The sequence below is a fragment of the Acipenser ruthenus genome, chromosome 8 (assembly GCF_902713425.1).
Source record: "Acipenser ruthenus chromosome 8, fAciRut3.2 maternal haplotype, whole genome shotgun sequence".
In the NCBI taxonomy this organism is placed as follows: domain Eukaryota; kingdom Metazoa; phylum Chordata; class Actinopteri; order Acipenseriformes; family Acipenseridae; genus Acipenser; species Acipenser ruthenus.
In genome coordinates, this window is record NC_081196.1 from 1734060 (window position 1) to 1754387 (window position 20328).

Consider the following 20328-nt stretch of genomic DNA (forward strand, 5'->3'; position numbering starts at 1 on the left):
ATTTGATTACTTGCCTTGTGCATTTTTCTTTAATGGTGCACGTGTAACTGGCAGTGTTGTGTGGTGCAGTGCCGTTACAGATTCTGTCTCCTGTCGGTGAGATGAGATGAGGTTAAAAGCTCTAACACCACGAATGCAGACGAGACGAGCCCGGCTCTTTTGCATTGCGGTTAAGACACTCGCTTGCAGAGTGCAAGGTCGTCAGTTTGTGCCTCCACCCTGTCACACTTGTAAAGTTAAGAGTTCATAGCAGGTGAGAGACAATGGCACCAGTGGCCACAATGACACCAGTTAGTCATACAAGGTGTTGACAGGGCTTATCCTCATACAATAGCTCTGCAAGAGAGCACACCTCAATCCTGACCTGAAAACCCCCTGCCAAACAGACCTGGAATCTCTCTTGAGCACAACTTTGTGACGAAACTAGGCTGACTTGCAATGGTCCTTTTCACAACGTGCATTAAACAAACCATCATGCATACACTTTGATTCATTTTAATTCACCTGCTGATACTCTTGAGCCGATTAAAAGCTTTCATTCCTTTAGTAAGAGCAGCGCTGAGTGTAAAGCTATTACACACTAATAACAACACAACAAGCCCTGGGCATGACTCCCTCTACACCCGACTGGTCTAAAGCCTTGCAAATTCTTACACGCTAATAACAACACAACAAGCCCTGGGCATGACTCCCTCTACACCCGACTGGTCTAAAGCCTTGCAGATTCTTACACACTAATAACAACACAACAAGCCCTGGGCATGACTCCCTCTACACCCGACTGGTCTAAAGCCTTGCAGATTCTTACACACTATTAACAACACAACAAGCCCTGGGAATGACTCCCTCTACACCTGACTGGTCTAAAGCCTTGCAGATTCTTACACACTAATAACAACACAACAAGCCCTGGGCATGACTCCCTCTACACCCGACTGGTCTAAAGCCTTGCAGATTCTTACACACTAATAACAACACAACAAGCCCTGGGCGTGACTCCCTCTACACCCGACTGGTCTAAAGCCTTGCAGATTCTTACACACTAATAACAACACAACAAGCCCTGGGTGTGACTCCCTCTACACCCGACTGGTCTAAAGCCTTGCAGATTCTTACACACTAATAACAACACAACAAGCCCTGGGCGTGACTCCCTCTAGACCCGACTGGTCTAAAGCCTTGCAGATTCATTGGAATACATGGAAACCCTCTGTAACCAAGTCTATGCCTGGGAACTTGCCTGGAGTGTCAACTGCAATGCAAAAGGTACTTTATCTAATCCCTGCCATTGCCGCAGGACAAGCAAAGAAGAATAAATGAATCCCTAAATCACGTCAAATAAAGCTGGTGATAAATCAACTTTGTACAGATGGCAAAGTACACATGTTAAAAAAACTACTTAGGCGAATCATCAGGGCTGACTGCTGAATACTAAGAAATACTTACAGAGTCTCATTCAAATAGTATTCTTTATTCATAACTGTTATATATGATATTTATCCCAGAGAGAGAATCTGGGGGTACAACTTTAACATTCAAGGAGTACTGTAGTTATTCCCTGAATGAGGATTACTGAAGGACTCCAGAAACGTTCTTCTGTTTATATATCAAGTACAATGCATGAGGATTACTGAAGGACTCCAGAAACGTTCTTCTGTTTTATATATCAAGTACAATGCATGAGGATTACTGAAGGACTCCAGAAACGTTCTTCTGTTTATATATCAAGTACAATACATGAGGATTACTGAAGGACTCCAGAAACGTTCTTCTGTTTATATATCAAGTACAATGCATGAGGATTACTGAAGGACTCCAGAAACGTTCTTCTGTTTATATATCAAGTACAATGCATGAGGATTACTGAAGGACTCCAGAAACGTTCTTCTGTTTATATATCAAGTACAATGCATGAGGATTACTGAAGGACTCCAGAAACGTTCTTCTGTTTATATATCAAGTACAATACATGAGGATTACTGAAGGACTCCAGAAACGTTCTTCTGTTTATATATCAAGTACAATGCATGAGGATTACTGAAGGACTCCAGAAACGTTCTTCTGTTTATATATCAAGTACAATGCATGAGGATTACTGAAGGACTCCAGAAACGTTCTTCTGTTTATATATCAAGTACAATGCATGAGGATTACTGAAGGACTCCAGAAACGTTCTTCTGTTTTATATATCAAGTACAATGCATGAGGATTACTGAAGGACTCCAGAAATGTTCTTCTGTTTATATATCAAGTACAATGCATGGGGAAGAAAGTCTGTTTCAACCTTCATAAACAGCTGAATTGGTTTGATCAAGCTCTGCATCAGCTTAGCAATTGAATGCAAGACAGATACAAAAATGTATGAAATATGAAAACGTTATTCAAAGCTATACCTCTCAACACTGTTGTATAAGCCAGAATATTCTATTTAACAGTCTCCCATTTGACCTTATGTAAAATTACCTTCATAGAAAACTAACTATACTGTACAATGCCCTGCAGAACTTTCACTGAAGAATTATGTAAAGACATTATATAATTCTTCTTTGACAAATTAAATGATATACCGGTAATCGAATAAAATAAATAAATCTAACTTTATTTAGTTAATTTATTTATGTATTTATTTACTAAATCATTTTTTCCTGCAGATGGATGCTAAAGCCAGTAATCTGAGCCCTGGTATTGTGTTACAGCCTGTGTTTAAGGCAGAAGCATGAAGACATATGATTTGCAGGTCTGTATGATCATTAATAGATTATTATTTCCCTTGGGGGAGACGTCCCTTGTGACTGGATATAGTGGAGACCCAGTTTGTGCATCTGGAAGTACATATGCCACGTTTACTAGCTGTATCTTGAGAACTACCAGTCCTCTTGAGATGGAACCTGGTACGGACAGTTCCTGAGAGTGTTAGAATCTAGGCCCCTCTGGTCCCTTAAATGATCATTTTAATAGAAGAAGTTATTATACAGGTAGACATTCTGTGAACGTAGCTCTCTCCTCACAGCAGCATGCTTGTTCACATTACCCACACCTGCTGCAGCACCCAAAGGCTTTCTCTTGACAAGCACTTGTCCGGTTTTGACTAAACTAAGCAAAGGCATTTTGTTAAGATAAACACACAGTGACCTACTTACACAGACCCCTATAATGTGGTTTTTATATCCTCTCTGATGTTAATTTGACGGAAATGACAGTGATTTTAACACGCAAATGGAACAGTACTTATCAGTGGGTTTTGCATTTGTGATTTGTTGCAAATCTTGCATTGTAAAAAACCGCAGGAAGATTAAATTAATGTTGCAAAATGTAAGCATGATATGTGTGAGCCCCCTGGCTCTACATAGAGAACTGTTTCCCGACAGACTGCATGCATCTTGTTGCACAGGTACTAGATGTGATTTTATGACATGCTGTACAACATCTCTCATTGGCACACTGCGTACCCTCGTGACCTGCCGTGTGTAAAGGCTTAATGTTGCAGAACCCCTGGAGCCACGCAGCAGGAGTGAGGTGGTTGCTTCTCTTGCACAAACTCAGTTGGTATTGTACTGGATACAGAACTGGGTCAATGTTATCTCGGGTCACTAGATCCCGTGTCTGAATTTAATGCATTCTCGTAATAGAGGCCTATAGCCTCAAGTTAACAAACAACACATATGAAAACAAAACAAAAAAGGTTTTTTTTTTTTTTTTTTTTTTCAAAAATCAATAACCACTTGCCTCTGCCTTCAGGTCATTTACTTATAAAAAAACATCAGATGTTGTTCTGTATTTCGTATCTGTTTTTAAATGTTATTTTTCTCAGTTTAATAGCCTGTTTCACAGTACACACATCTGTGTCCAAAAACTGACACGGCATGTACACAACTTAAAATCGCAATACGAACCACTCAGAATGATTGCCAATATCATATAAAAGCAAAGAAAATATCACCTTTAATTATCTTGTAAGAGTACATTCTGACAGCTAAACCATTGGTTGAGAATGTGAAACCTGAAGGTGCCGATACAGTCATCACTGTACAGCTGCGGCCAAAGGTTTAGAATGAGCTCACTGTGCTTCATGAAGTCCAATGAAACCTGCTGGATAGTGTTATGTTAACACACTGAATTACATACCGCTTTGTAATTATACTAAATAAAAAACTGACAAAAACTGAAAAATGTGACATTTCTAAATCTAACATGAAATACTGTACTACTATTATGGCTTCCCGTAGACTTCCGCAATATCATTTTGTAGTTTCTTTGATTACATGATGTTAAATTAAAGATCTAAATGATGTTCATACAGTTTTTTATTTTATATTGTATTATGTATCCGTTCTAAAACTTTTGGTCATTGCTGTACATGTTTAAAAGCTATTTAGGCAAAAACCAAGAACCCCTTAACGTTCACGGAGTACTGCCTGTCACTGTTTCTGTTTACTCCTTATTCTCCTCGCTCGTCTGGTTTGATCTCTACAAGTATGTGTATTCATGAGGGTTTGCTCCTCCAGCAAACAGATTCAAATACGATTCAAGTGACTCTGTGGTAGTGGGATTGGTTGCAGGCTCTGTTTGCTTCTTTGGGAAAGATGTTTTCTGTCAATCTGCTCGGCCCATGGCTTCCAGACTACACTGCATCTGACAAGCAGGCATGCTGACAGTGATACCAGCCACATAGCACACTATGTGCTGTACAACCTCCAGCAGCAAATCATTATTACCTCAGAAGCACTACACTGTGAAAATAAAAAATTAAACCAAGTTCAACGCAAAAAGTTAAAGATCAAACGCACTGTGAGTTAATAAGTACCTTCTTTAACCACAGCGCACACCTGCCCTCCCCCTGGCTGATCTGAACCTCCTCGCCCCCCTGCTTCAGTCTGTGAGTCCCCTTCGAATCTATGTGGGCAGGTAATGAGTACAGCTGACCTGTATAAGAGTGTCATCCTGTGAGCACTTCGTGGGCAAGACGACAGCCACGCAAGGCAAGGCTGTGCATATTTACATTTCATAAACATATTATAATGTCCATGTCCTTAGAATTGCCCCGTCGGCTTTGTGATTTATAATTGAGTGTTTTTTTTAAAAGATGTTTGAATTCAGTGATATAGACTTACTGTGCGGGGAAGAGCAGGTTCTCTGCACCTCATTAAACCTGTCACTGCCCTACCGGAGCTAATCTGCTGCAGCCTGTTTATCTGGTGAGACTTCCCTGGACCTGCTCATAATGGGAGCGCTGACGAATTGCAGCAGACCAAGCAGGAAAGCAAACCGTTTCAGAGAGGACCTTTGAAATGCTGAAACCCAACCTAACTGAGTCCAAATGTAACTAATGCTATGCTTCTCTTCACACTGGCAAAAACACTTCAGGACACAGAATGGTTAGTTCTCTCTGAGCAGGGATCCCTGTATAGAGTACGGTATGAAGCCAGCTTAGCTCTCTCGTTTTGAGGGTCCTCCTTCAAAGAATGGGGGGCCCTAATGCACCTATTGTGTCCGACCGTCCGTCTTTCTGTCTGTCTGTCTGTCTGTCACACTTTACTTGCTGAACACAATATAAGTGCCTGGGTTTTGCACCAAACTTTTATCATACTGTATACTTTTATCCTCCTATAGACATTTCATTTTGCATTTGGCTGTAATCCAATGAAGTGTCACTTTTACACAAATATGTTTAACCTTTCAGGCACAGTGTGAATAATACGCAGTTATGAGAGCCCTCTGTATTTGTGTGCACTGGTTAACATGTCTGATTGATATCTATTGAACATGGCTTATATACACTCTCAGATCATTAACACATTGTGAGTCTTTTCCTCATACTTGCTGTCACAGTGATCGCGGTGTTTGTTTTTTAGCAATTCAGATTTGTGACTTCTTGCCTCCTGGCTTTCAATGTGCTCATTGTTGTATTACGCTGGTATCCCGTTTGAAAACTCAGCACAGTATCGGCCCTTTGTCACAGCCCAACAGATCCAGACTGCCGAGAAGATATTATCAGCTGCAGGTTTCTGAGTGCTACAGACGCTCCTGTCTTTGCATTGTGTGTGACAATAACACATTCTGCTCAGGGCCCCAAGCGTGAAACTATTGAAGCTTGGCAAGGACGAGGGCTGAAGCAGTTCATTGTTACTCTGGGTGCCAGTCTCGCACAAGTCACCGGCACAAGTGTGTGACAGACAGTGTCTTTGCATTGCTGGTACTGCTGGGGCAGTGATTCAGCAGCCATGGCCCCAGTGGCACAGCAGAATGCAGGCAGTGATAGCATCATGTGACATCAGGTTAAGCTCTCTTTGAACAATATCTAACGTCTGACTCACAGCTATTAAACATTAATGGTGTGACTATGAAAACAATGGATCTGTGTTGTCGTACAGTACAGGACAGGCAGATACACAAAATCACTTTTCCCGTTTCTGTGGTTTCAGAAGGGGGGCTGGGTGGTGCAGTGTGCTGTTTACTAGCCTGTCTCGAGGCCTGGCTTCAGCTCAGGTCCCAAGAGCTGCTGTTAACTCTGTATCACAAGAACACCACAGTCTGACTCAAGTGTTAAGTCTCTGCTTCAGTGAGGCCAAGGACAGAATGGGGGGGGGGCGGGCAGGTCTCTTATTTTAGTGTATCGGGGGTGTTTGGTTTATTCAAGTCCCTTACTGTATCTATTAGCACCTGTAGGATTCATTCTTTAGAGGCATCTTGCAAAGGGATAGTTTGTTATAGTCCATGACTTTGTGTTGTTTGGGATGAGTGGTTTCATTATTCAGACCTTTCTCCAGAGTGCCTGCATTCACTCCACACAGCTACAGCTACACCACAGTACATTTCATAACATTAAACTGTCAAAGAGACAAATCACACCTAGAAACAGTGCACAACTAGTGCAGACGTCATCACAAAGGTATAAAGAATTTTCTCCAGACCCAAGTTCAGTATTAGATCATACGTTTTGAGTACCACGGTAGCACAATGTTAACTATATTTTAATAGTGGCATCATATAAAAACCTTGGTTTACTGACTCAAAGTCCAGAGTGGTATTCTTTATGATGCACACCACTCATTTTATGACATGCAACTCATAGTGGTAAATACACCAACCTGATCAATGCATTCTAAGTCTATTCTTTTTCCCCCCTGTGTAGTAGTAACTGGAATCTACATGAACATTGTTTTATAAGTTTCCCATTTCCCAATCTGTCATCATGGTGCCTCGTCTCGCGGGGACTCTAAAACGAATGTTCATAAGCTCAGTGAACACGCGTGGAACTTGGTTTCAGGAGACTGGGCTTCAGGCCACTGCACGGTACACCAGTAAAGTGGAGCAAGCCAGTTCAAGCTCACAGTTCTGATAGGGCGGACAATACATTCCCCAGGGATACTTATCACACTGCTGTGCACATCCAGGTATCCTTCCCTACTGCTGAAACAAACTCCCAGTCATTCCAAATCAAGCGCTGTTTCATTTCTTACCATTGCCATCCATTATTACTGTGTATGTGTCTTTTGTGTCTGTCAGTTCTCGTATTTTGAAATCAGTGTACAGTAAGTACTGCAATCCTCACTGACTAGCAGTCCCAGAATCAAAGCAGGGATTCTCATGCACTGATCTGCCTACGGTGCAGAAAACTTCCTTGAACTCCTAGCCTCCACTGAAACCTCGCTATTGAGCCCATCCAAGGGACAAATAAAATGTGGCTTGATTACTGAAGGCACAAAGATTGTATCAAACGAACACCTATTAACTCACCTGATTAACACTTGATTGGACGGCACAACGGGTAGTTTTACAGCATGTTGATCTTATTAGAGATGGTAATTATTAGAGGCTGGATACGTCTGGGACTGCAGACAGTGGCCTTCATACTGAACACTGGGATGGGATAGCCTTAATATTGAATGTTGTAACTTTACATTACAATCAATAGGAGCTAATCAGGACTGTAGAAAAGTGTTCACTGTGAGGAGGCCTCAGGCAAGGGTTTTCTGGACTGTCGGATTGCATTAGGGTTCAATCTCTGCGGCTTTGATATAAATGCATCGTTTTTTTGTGTACTCTACAAGCTCTAATGCACTTTTCTTTTGCAACAGAAGCATCGGCAGCAGCAGGAGGTTTTACGGTGTATAATGAACATAGGGGCTCTGATTGTAGCCACTCTCCTGTGTGTGGCGATGCGTGTTACACACAGCCCATTGCTCCCTTTGAAGTCTCTGAATACAAACCCCCCGACTCCCACTAAAACACTAACAAGAGGACAAGCTGGGAGGTTTGTAGAAACTCCATCCGGCACCACGCTCCACACACCAGCCGTTTGAAGCAATACTCCCTGCAGCACATGGCATGAATTCAGTTTAAAAACATTTAAACACACGCTGCAATGCAATAAAAGACGAGGGCTGCACAAGGGCAGCTGCAGTGGGATCGGACACGGCGTCACAGTTTGACATTCCAATGACATCACATTCCGGTGAACTCTTACACTCTGGTCATCCATTGCAGTGACCTGGTGCCGTATTAGTTCTACTACAGCGTGCAATATTCCTTTATTCCTTTAAGATCTTTTGTGTTGTCACTGTTGATAAGGCTTCAAGGGAATACAGCACATTAGCATGGTATCCAAATAGTATTTTCAAATGTTTCTGATTGGCACTAGTCAAAGAAACACAATGAATGCAGTTTAACTCTAGTTTCGCAAAAACTGCAAAAAGCCTAGAAGCCAAAAAAAAAAGAAAAAAAAGAAACCAATTTTGCAAAACCGGTTTCGAAGTATGTGATGAATTTGTTTTGAGGACACCCACAAATCTACTCTGAATTGTTTAGCCCAGACATTGCCTCATTTATTCTTCTGCTTTTCAAATGAATCGCAAACTCATGTTACCTTAGGGTTTCTCGTCTGCAGACAATCATCACAAAGACCCTAGAGGTGTAAGCCTGTCAAGGGAGTAATGCACGCTCCCTGACAGTTTAAATCCTGTGTGTGGTTTTGCAATGGAACCCTTGCAAAGCCCTTCTTTGTACTGATAAGCATTCTATTGTAGATAACGTAACCACAACGAAGGGAGCTGGAAAGCAATGACTTTCTAACAAGTGCTTCAGCCTAACCCTAAGCGGTGAAATTGCATCACCGTGTACAAAACTATTTTTTTGAATAGGCAGGAAAACCACAGACACTGTTACAGTAGCTTAATGAAAATGTATTGGTAGACACTAATACGCACCCAGCACAATGACAAATCCTACATGTGCCTTAAAATGACCTGCAGGCCACTCACCAGTGCCATAAATGCACTAATTACTGTAAGTTCATTTACTGTTCATTTACCTGTTTGAAGCAGCACCTCTAAAATGACGATTTTTAGTTCATTTCATTCTTAAACAGGCTCTGAACACTACACTGCCTCCATGCCGATACTGTAAGCTATTGTGAAGTGTATTTTTCTTCTTTTAAAAAGTCTGGGGTGCCTGATAAATCAGAGGGCTTCCTTGTTGGTACAGCTTCGTTTCTGCCACCCCCATAGGGTAGAGCTCCCTGCTGTCCCTGCAGGTTTGATAGATGTATGATTTAGGAACCACTCCGAGGGTTAAATGGTTCACATGCCTGATGAAGTACAGCACACAGCTGGAACACCACACTGTGCTGGAAAGGCAAGCCCTGCCCATGTGGTCAGAAATGGCACTAGCACAACACTGGGGGTGGTAATTGCTTTCATAAAGGTTACTTTACATTGACATTTCAGTCAGTGCCTACTATACAGCAAGCAACACAACACAAGGGTACACTTGGCAACTCTAGACTTAGAGATACTCCCTTCAACAAGTAACTGAGAGTAAGGGATATTAATGACAACCATATTGCATTTGTATTGTTGTGCAACTCTTCGAGGTCAAAGGTCAACGTAAAAGGTATTGCTTTTTAATGTCACAAATGTGAGGTCACTGATCTGCACAAGACAAAAGACTTGTTTGTGAAGCATACTCTATAGTACATCCAGGGTCCAGTCATTAACGAGGAACACCCATCAAGTCAACCATTTGTTTTCCAAACATGGTAACACTGATACTGTTTCCTGACCACCAGCCCAGAATTCCTACCAACCATGGACTTTTTATGGGCATTTTCAAATCTTAACTGTAAAAGAATGTTAATAATCTCGCAGCGCTGTAGAAACGAGGTCCCCCGCTGCACTGTATCTTAACGATGCCAATTTTCACCCCAAAAAGCCAATACCTGAGGCAAGTTTAACATGCTATATTAATAAAACAGCATCTGCTGCTATTTAGGACACAGCATTCCCTAAGGCGAAAAAATAAAAACATTTACATTAAGAAAATCATTTACAATTTCTCATTACATTCCCCAGCACTACAACTGTCAATAAAAACTCTGAAACAACACGTTATGAGAATCATTTAAAATTTCTCATTGTGGTTATTATTTTGCTCTGTTGTTTGTGTGTTTGGTGTACATGGTTAAAATATCCGACTTATTTTATACAATCATCCGACTAGGTAAGAAAACATAAGTACCACAGAGTTACAACGACTGAGCCATCAATTCTCAAACAGGTGAATGGGAGTGTGCACTCGCTGTAGTGTTATCAGACATTCCGCAGATAAATCAGTACTAACGACTGATCAGTTTATCTGAGCTGAGGGAGTTCAAGCTGGACAACCTTCAGCCCCACACAAAGCACGCATTGGATAACTCTATGATATAGTTTAAAAGAAAAGGTCCCGAAGTCAAAAATACAAACGATATTTCGTGTTTTACAAATAGTAAAATACAAAACAATAAAAAGTACACAAAACGTTCTTTTATAGAAATCAGAAAATATGTTTGTTTATGTAATTGGGCAATAAATAAAACACTTTTGCATATTATGTAGTTATTTTAAAAGATCTGCAAAAAAAACCGTTTGTTAAATAATATACTGTAGTAACTTTATAAAAAAAAATCAACAAAATGTTTCTGCTGAATACCTGCAAAAATACTAGAACTAAAAAAAAAGCAATATTACAATATTGTAACTTGTCTCTCTTATTTTTCGATCGTGGATTTGAAATGGTTTGATAACGAAACATATTCGTTTTCTATCATCAGTAAGCACAACGTGTCATTAAAAAAAAAAATCTTTCCAAATGGCAACTAAACCCTAAGATTTTGTTTTGTTTTTCTTTCTTTTTTTAAAACACAAAACAAGGCACAGAAGCAACTGCCACTATAGCCCCAGCTAGACCCCTCGCGGTTGTTCGATTCAAATCCAGCATTAGCCACACAGTTGGCCCCTCGACCACCCCACGTAACCATAACAACCGGTAAACTCTCTTACGTTACAACGAGACCAACAAGTTTAAATTCCCCCCAAAAAACAAATACAGTTTCGACGGTTAACAAAATGCGTCTGGTGCCAAGCTTAATTATATAAACGGTTTCAAAAGAAATACAGAAAAGTAACTCTCCTTAGTACTATGACCAAGGACAGCGCATTGAACGGCAACAATGTACTGCTTGCCAGGTCTAGTCACCCGCCGCACATCACAATGCACCTGCTGAGAGGACAGTTAGCAACAGAGCGCTGAATAAGATTTACCAAGGAGAGAAACAGCACTGCATTCAGCGCTCAAAACTTACCTTTCTCAACATCGTTGCCCGGGTTTTGTGTCTTCTAGATTATAGCAAGCCCCCCTTTTTATTATTTCGTGTTTGTACTAGCAGTCATGACAATTAGCAATCACAAAATAATTAAAAAGAACTCGGGCTCCAGTTCTCATAAGGAAAAGCAGTCGCGGTCTCGCAACTTCATGCCATTTTGCATGTTAAAAGTTAAAGAGGTCAGCTGGTGGTGCCTGCCTAATACCACTCGTACTAGCACAGCCAGTCAGGTGAAACTGCTTTGAATTATTCACCTCCTTTTACTTCTTCAGACAAATTCAATAAGAGAGAGAGAGAGAGAGAGAGAGAGAGAGAGAGAGAGAGAGAGAGAGAGAGAATAGCTTTCTGGACAAGGGGTGTGTCTTAGTTTTCTTGCACCAGATTTAGAAGAAACGCCACCAACCCACTTATTAAACAGAAACTACACGTTTTATTTTATGGATTCTTTCAAATGTCTAGGTTTTTTTTGTTTGTTTGTTTGTTTTTGTTTTGTTTCTCAGAGGAAATTTTAAAGTTTATCCTCGCGTCTATGTCATTACATTTCTTCAGGAGGCGGAGAGAGTTTTATGATTTGTGTATGGTGACTGGTGGAAATGCATTGTGTTTGGGAACGTGTTAAATTATTTGCGGAAATTTTTACTTCGAAATGTTGCTTGCTGTCTGAACAACCTGTGCGTCTCGAAACCCGAGGCTGTAATTTAAGACACACTTCAAGAAGGCTGTGAACCTGCACAACCAGTCTATCTTTACATTGTGAAATCCACGCAGACACCCCAGGTCGTTAAGGCCTTATATTACCATTATTAAAGTGTTGCGTCAAAGCACCACAGGGCTGTACAGTGACTTTACCAAGATATTGCTCTAGGTACAATGCCATAGAATGGTCTGCTGTATGCTGTGCGATAAATGTGTTTGTTTTTTTAAATATCAATCCCTATTCATAAAGCAGGAACTTTCACTGTTCCCATACCTAATTCTTGCAAGCTGAAAATCTTTAGACCATGCTTTATAAATAACTAGCTGAAGTACCCGGGCAATGCCCGTGGAAATTCAATATTTCAATATTTCAGGCATGACAAATTGGGGTACGGTAGCCTTATGGTTTCCTATAAGTTACCGATCTTGGGTGTCGCACAATGCGCTCGGACCCCTTTTCCTTTTTTTAATTTAATGTTTTTTTTGGTTTTTGCCATTTTAATTTTTTTTTCTTTTTATTTCTTTTTTTGGTGTTGTTGGTTTCTTTAATTTGAGATACATGGCTTCTGTAGTGATCCACCAATGGGGTTACTAAATAAAGTATCCTGGGGGTCAAAATTTTGGATCCAAAGATAGCCCTCGACCTTCCCCTGGATGAAAGAGGAGGCCATGCAAAGTTTGGTTGCACTGGTTCCTGCGGGGTCTGAATGCATAAAGGAACAGACAGACAGACAAACTTCCTTCTTTATATATTAAGATATGGTTCTAATGGGATTCACCTTGTAATGTCCATTTCTGTAGTTACATAAATAAAGTAGCTTTAAATGGTAAAATAAATAACAAGGATATCCATTTCTACAGAGAATTCCCTGAAATTGAGAATCCTTAGACCTTCTTGTTTTTTAACACCTCAATAGACTATAAATGTAGATATGCCTTGTAATGCAGTTATAATGCCGTTACACACTTAAATAAATAACAAGACACTACAAACACAGTTGAATGCGGGAATTGCAGAGAGCAGCTTGTCCTGTGCATCCTGGTATCAGCTTTCCAAATGGTTTATTATAAATCCCATTTTCTACAGAGACACAGCCGAGTGGAAAAGCACAGATCCTTCGATTCTATCACAGACTACAGATTTTCTCCCCAGTTTGGAATGTCCAATAATTTGTTGCCATCACTGCATCAATTCCCCACTCCGCTCAGGAGACCTGAAGGTTCAGTGGTGTCCTCCGATCCCACGACCGAGTCAGCTTCCTCTTCTACACCCAGGAACTCGAACTGTGTGGGGAATTGCTGCAGTGAGGGGAACAATGATTGGACACTCCAAATTGGGGAGAACATTGGGGGTAAAATAATTAGGCACACTGAAATTTACAGTCTGGTGGTGATCCAAAACAAAAGAAAGGACCAAAACTTGTTCAATTGACACTCCCTTTGAAGGAAGCATTGAAGACTCACACACACCCTGTATTTTGAATAACAGAAGCTTCCTTACAGCCATTCTTCAGATACCAGTACTCACAGTAGTCACCCTCGATACAATGGTCACACACACAAGGGAGTTATGTAGTTATTGTTTCAATCAACAGGCTTTTAAAAGGAAACATTAGGGGAATCTCCATCGAGAGGATGAATCATTTCACTTTAGATTCCAGTAAATTATGATTGGTGTGGTTCTGTCAGTTTATAATGGCTCCCTTTAGCAGAAGTACCAGTGACCTTTCCATGCTGCTCCCTGCTTTCACCTGCATGTCTAGAATCACTGGGCAGCACAAAGCTTCTGTTGTTACCTATGGTACTGCACGTGCAATCATCTATCAATGGAAAAATCAGTCTGTGACCCCTGATAACCTGTCTGTGACCTCATCAACAGCAGCTGGAAGTTATATCCCTGCCCTATGCATCACATGTTAATGAACTTCCCTGCAGAGTACCCTGATGAAGGCAATGCTAAGCCAATGAAGTTCTTTAACTTCCCTGCAGAGTACCCTGATCACAGCAGTGCTATGGAATGGAATGGAATGGAATGGAATGGAATGATATGGTATGGAATGGAATGCAATGGAATGGTATGAAATGGAATGGGTTGAGTGCAGAGAGACAGGATAGAGAGTAGGAGGCACTATTTTACACAGTGATGGGGGTAGGGAACGGAATGGAAGGGGTGGCCCTCGGCTTGTTGTTGCTGCTGAATCACTGTGATCCTTAAAAACCGTCTGGATGTGGTTCTGGAATCAATTCACTAGTAGAAACAGGATGAGCATGGACAGGTCAAATGGCTTCCCTAATTTGTAACTTTGAATATGTTTCTTCTTCATCGATAAATAGCGATGCTTCCTTATATGAAATGTATAGTGACACAGAGCACTGCATAGCTAATTGTTATCCACCAAATTCTTTTTAAATGAAGAACAAAGTATTGTTTGTATTGTATGTATATGCGTCTCCCCAGTATATCATTTGGGTTTTTTGTGACCTGAAAAGTTCCTATTGTCAACTGCGCAATGTGGTTGCGCTTGTTTTTTTAATCCAGAGACTATCAGTAGATACTGCGCCTAGCATGAAAGCAAGATGTGACTTCTGATTAATAGATAGCTGCAGACAAGCAAGGCGTGACGTCTGATTAATAGATAGCTGCAGACATTGGCATGTTCACTGAGGGTTGTGATCGGGACAGGACAGCTTCCTTCTGCTCTTTCCTGCTCTGTGATTTATGTAGAGCCTGGCACTCTTATTATTTTGCCCCGGGCACCAGTCTCTCTCCCTGTAATAACTTGTTCTTTACCATATACGTGGTGCTCCTCCGTGAGCCAATCCTCTGCCGCGCTGGCACAGTTTTAGTCTATGTGTGACGCTGATTTCACAGAACTCTGCTGAGATCGCAGGCTGGGTGCCTCGCATGATTCGATTATTATTGCATGTGCTGATAAAAGGCTGTCAGTTTTCAAACCTGCGCTCAACGCTTCCTTTCTTTGGTTTTGTTTTGTTTGTTTAGTCTTGTCTTTTAACATTGTTTCAGGGGGGTGAAGCAATAATCAATGCTCTTCATAGTGTGGGTGTATGGTTTTCATGCATTTGGTTTTGACCGTGCCCCAGTTTGCTGCGTTTGCCCTTGGAGTTGTACTGAGTGGGCTTCTTAAATTCCATGGCTTTGAAATGCTATGTTGTATTCATCAAACCCACTGCTGTGCACATGGTGTGGAGCACTTCATGCTAACCATCTCTGTGCCCTGCAGGATCACAACCAATAAGACTGAAGCATCTCTGAGTGGGAACTCATTTCTCATTTGTTGCCACGTTATGTTTTGAGCTCAGGGCTCAGTGGGTGCCACATATGAATGGAAATAACTTCCCTGTATACTTTGAGTATGTTTGTGGCTGAACAAGGTAATGCCACGTGTGCATTGCCCTGCCAATCATACATTATTTTTTGATAGTTTAAGCTTTTTACCGACTCACTACCAGTCAAGCTGCACTACTCTGTCTTTCTGGGGGATGCTTGGTATCCATAACTATTAAACACTCAATAGTACTCCATTTAGAATTACTTCAGAAACACTCAAATAAACTTAATACACTGAAGTCTTTCAATGTTTGGTTTACAGTCCGATTGGAGTGCAATTGATAATAATAATAATAATAATAATAATAATAATAATAATAATAATAATAATAATAATAATAATAATGCAACAATATGCATGTACTTTGAAATATTTAACATTTACTCTTTTTGTAATGTATATCTGTTGGTAAGCATTGCAGATGCAGGAGGGAACTGTAAAACAGATACTGAAGAAAATACTTTTATGTCCTCACCACACTTGTCTGTGCTTTATCGCAAAAATAATAACAGCAGCAACAACAACAACAACAACATTATTATTATTATTATTATTATTATTATTATTATTATTATTATTATTATTAATAATAATAATAATAATAATAATAATAATAATAATAATCAAACTCAATTACATTTTTCGGTCCATTTGACAACAGACCGTGTTACGCTGGATAATCTAACTGGGCAAGAATGCGTCATCTCCCACTCATTTCTCTCCATTTCTCCGTGTGAAACCGCTGACTGCTGAAACCGGGCACTGAACCTTTACCGTACACGCGATATCCGTCTCTTAGGATATAACAAACAACATCCCATGGTAAGTGAAACGTTTAGAATGCCATCATTTTAGGTCGTTGGCTATATGCAGTAAAGTTTTTTTTTAAAATACAATTTTACATCAATTAACCAAAAAGTACGGCAGTAGGTTACAATAAGCGCCTGGAATCAAGCAAACAAACTGGCCCATTTAACAATTCTAAATGAGATATATATTCAGTAATCAAACCTGCTTGGATGGCTTGATATTTGCTTACGATGTTGCCATAGTTTTCCCATGCTGCACTACATTGCACTACAGCCAGTATTTCATGTACTTACACTGCCACCTACAGGCAAAACGGTAGAATTGTTCAGCTGTAGTTTTACATTGTGCATTGCACATTGCTTGCATTATTGCATTGCACCGGTAGATGTTGAACTCTCTTTTCATGTTTATTTCTTTTCAGAGCAGTTGCAATATTTAAGCCTGGTTTCAGCAGTGGTGTGCTGCGTGCGAGGCAGGGAGTGTCTTCTTGTCATGCGTTTGAGTGCTGCAGGAGTAGGTACCTGCACAGCAGCCACACAATAGTGTTTCTCATCACCATAGCAACCTGCACAAAGGCCTGCTTTCCACAGCCCACATGCATGTTTTATCAGTCCTTTGCATCTTTTATGTGTGGAATTTGAATTTATAAATAATGCATGACGCTGCACACTAGTTAAATAGAAGCTCTGAGTACTCTCTGCTGTGCTATATTTGAGCTTCACTGAGTTTCTGCTTGCAGCTGGGAACTGTATGTTGCTCCGTTGTGAAGCAAGCTCCCAAAGAAATAGCTATTTGTAAATTACACAGAGGATGCTGTACTTGAGGTGTGGTTCAGTGCCATATAGATGGTCCTCTCTGAAGGAATACAATCCAGGGGTCAGTGTCACAGACCACATCTGTTTTCACTACTTCGTTTCTATTACATTTTTGTTTCAGACTTGTTTAATTGTTCTGTTTTTACAAACTAGCTTTTTATCTTGGGTTTTCAACATTGTGTTGATCTCTTTTTGAATTTCGGTTGTATTACATTTTGTATTAGGCAGTTTGTAATGTAATGGTTTAATGTTGTGTGTGTGTGTGTGTGTGTGTGTGTGTGTGTGTGTGTGTGTGTGTGTGTGTGTGTGTGTGTGTGAAGCGCTTTGGGATCCTTGTACTTCTGGGTAGCGGTGTTAAATCTACTATCTCGACACATAAAGATTCACATCAGTGCCTACAATGTAAGCCACTTACTGTACTGTCCTCACAAGGCAACATCACTGGAGAGGCGCTTTTGAATTTAACAGTTCCTGATTCATCCTTAAGAATGATTCAAGTACATTTGACAATGCTATATAATAATAATAACTCATACCAAGAGCATGGAGAAAAGCAGGAGCTGCTGAAAGTGGAGTTGGTGTTCACTAGAGGGAGCTCTCTCTTCACCCTGTGCCAGAGCTCAGTCAATTCCCCAGCATAGTGTTAATAAAGTGTAACAGAGTAGGGTACTGTATCGTATATTTCAAATCACATGCTGTATGAGAAATCAACCTGTCGCTGTTATAATTCCTATTGTCTAGATGTGACTCTGTGTACAGAACATACAGCAAGTTGAAATACACTATGTTTCATAGTAGGTCAGGACTACAACCATGGCCGTGACTAGCTGTGAGACTTCAAAGTCCTGTCCACGGTCGCATCTTCAATGCTGATGCTCGTGTGCAGATTCTGGTAAAGTACAAAAACCTCCTTCATTTTCTCTGTTGGCTGCTGTGTAACAGATGTGGAGGTTGAATAGTAAATACCAAGCAGTCTCATAAATACTGCAGCTATAGCTTGAAACCTCCGTCTGACCTCGGCAGAATGTCAGCTCTGGTTATAGCCCTGACTACAGTCATAGTTTTTATGCTTTCTAATACCGTAAGTTAATATGTTGTGTGTAGGGTGTCTCTTAATTACTATATTATATTACATTATTATATAAAACTCATTTTGTAATTGGATGGCCTCAGTGTAAGTACTGTAACTGACATCCTTTTTTGAGGTGAAGTATGAAGGAATATAGTCAACTGATAACAGCAGATTATGATAGCATTGGAGCCTGCAGCTTTATAATGAAATGGAACATGCACTGTACATTCAATATAATACCACAAGGCATGTAAAACTGTGTTATTCATAAACCATCAAAATGATAGCAAATGCATAGGACTGCAATACCTCTGCTCTTTGAAGTACTGCATGTCATTAAGAAACTATTACTAATTAGGAAGCACTGAACACAAATAACTGGGAGTCATTTTTCTTCTTTAACGTTATTACTTTTTTTTCTGAATCTATCATCAGTTTCTCCAGGACAAATTTCTCCAAGCGTCTGTCCCAGAAGATCAAACACAAATCAAGTTGAATTTTGTATTATTAAATTACACTGAAAGTGTATGTTAAAGGAAACTCCTACCATGAAGACATCAGGATGAAGAAGTTAAACATTCTGAAGGCACCAAACTAATTGTCCTTGTCTAAAGAGATTCATGGCACGGCATCTGAAACAGCTGGTTCTTCACGCTATATGTTTTCCATCATTAGGCTTACTCTCAAATTCTGAGTCTGGGCTCGAACCAGTGTGCACACACACACCAGAGCAACAGGGTGGAGTCTGGACTTGAACCAGTGTGCACACACACCAGAGCAACAGGGTGGAGTCTGGACTTGAACCAGTGTGCACACACACCTCCAGAGCAACAGGGTGGAGTCTGGACTTGAACCAGTGTGCACACACACCTCCAGAGCAACAGGGTGGAGTCTGGACTTGAACCAGTGTGCACACACACACCTCCAGAGCAACAGGGTGGAGTCTGGACTTGAACCAGTGTGCACACACACCTCCAGAGCAACAGGGTGGAGTCTGGGCTTGAACCAGTGTGCACACACACCTCCAGAGCAACAGGGTGGAGTCTGGACTTGAACCAGTGTGCACACACACCTCCAGAGCAACAGGGTGGAGTCTGGACTTGAACCAGTGTGCACACACACACACCAGAGCAACAGGGTGGAGTCTGGACTTGAACCAGTGTGCACACACACACACCAGAGCAACAGGGTGGAGTCTGGACTTGAACCAGTGTGCACACACACACACCAGAGCAACAGGGTGGAGTCTGGACTTGAACCAGTGTGCACACACACACCTCCAGAGCAACAGGGTGGAGTCTGGACTTGAACCAGTGTGCACACACACCAGAGCAACAGGGTGGAGTCTGGACTTGAACCAGTGTGCACACACACACACCAGAGCAACAGGGTGGAGTCTGGACTTGAACCACTGTGCACACACACACCAGAGCAACAGGGTGGAGTCTGGACTTGAACCAGTGTGCACACACACACCTCCAGAGCAACAGGGTGGAGTCTGGACTTGAACCAGTGTGCACACACACCTCCAGAGCAACAGGGTGGAGTCTGGACTTGAACCAGTGTGCACACACACCTCCAGAGATGTGAAAGAGACATTCGTGCATTCGTGGTTCAGAGCTTTAACCTCGTCTCGCCTCACTGACAGGAGTCAGAATCCATAACTGCAGTGCATCACACAGCACTGCCCATTACACTTCCTATCACCTCCGTACTGTCTCATTTTGGGCATGGTACTTGGTTTACCTCATCTGAGTTGCCCTGCTTGGTTGTTTCATTAATGTATCTACAGTATAGGGCTGAGGATCTGCCTGTCTCAAGAGCCTAACCCACAGCCCCAGTAAGGGGTACTGCTCTGGAAGTGTCACTGTGGTGCACTGCTGTGTGCTAGGCAACGAGGCCATCTGTTATGAGCATGAAGAAACCCGGCTCCAGGGTGATAGA

General features: G+C 41.2%; 1 protein-coding gene across 1 annotated transcript in view; it reads right to left on the bottom strand.

The window, feature by feature from the left end:
* The window catches only part of LOC117407289 (spermatogenesis-associated protein 13-like), a 74109-nt gene extending 62232 nt beyond the window's left edge, over positions 1-11877 (bottom strand). The window contains exon 1 of the mRNA XM_059027983.1: positions 11621-11877. Coding sequence (XP_058883966.1) covers positions 11621-11632 — 12 coding nt within the window. The 5' untranslated portion in view covers positions 11633-11877. The remainder of the gene's footprint in view (positions 1-11620) is intronic.
* Between the last annotated feature and the right edge of the window lie 8451 nt (positions 11878-20328).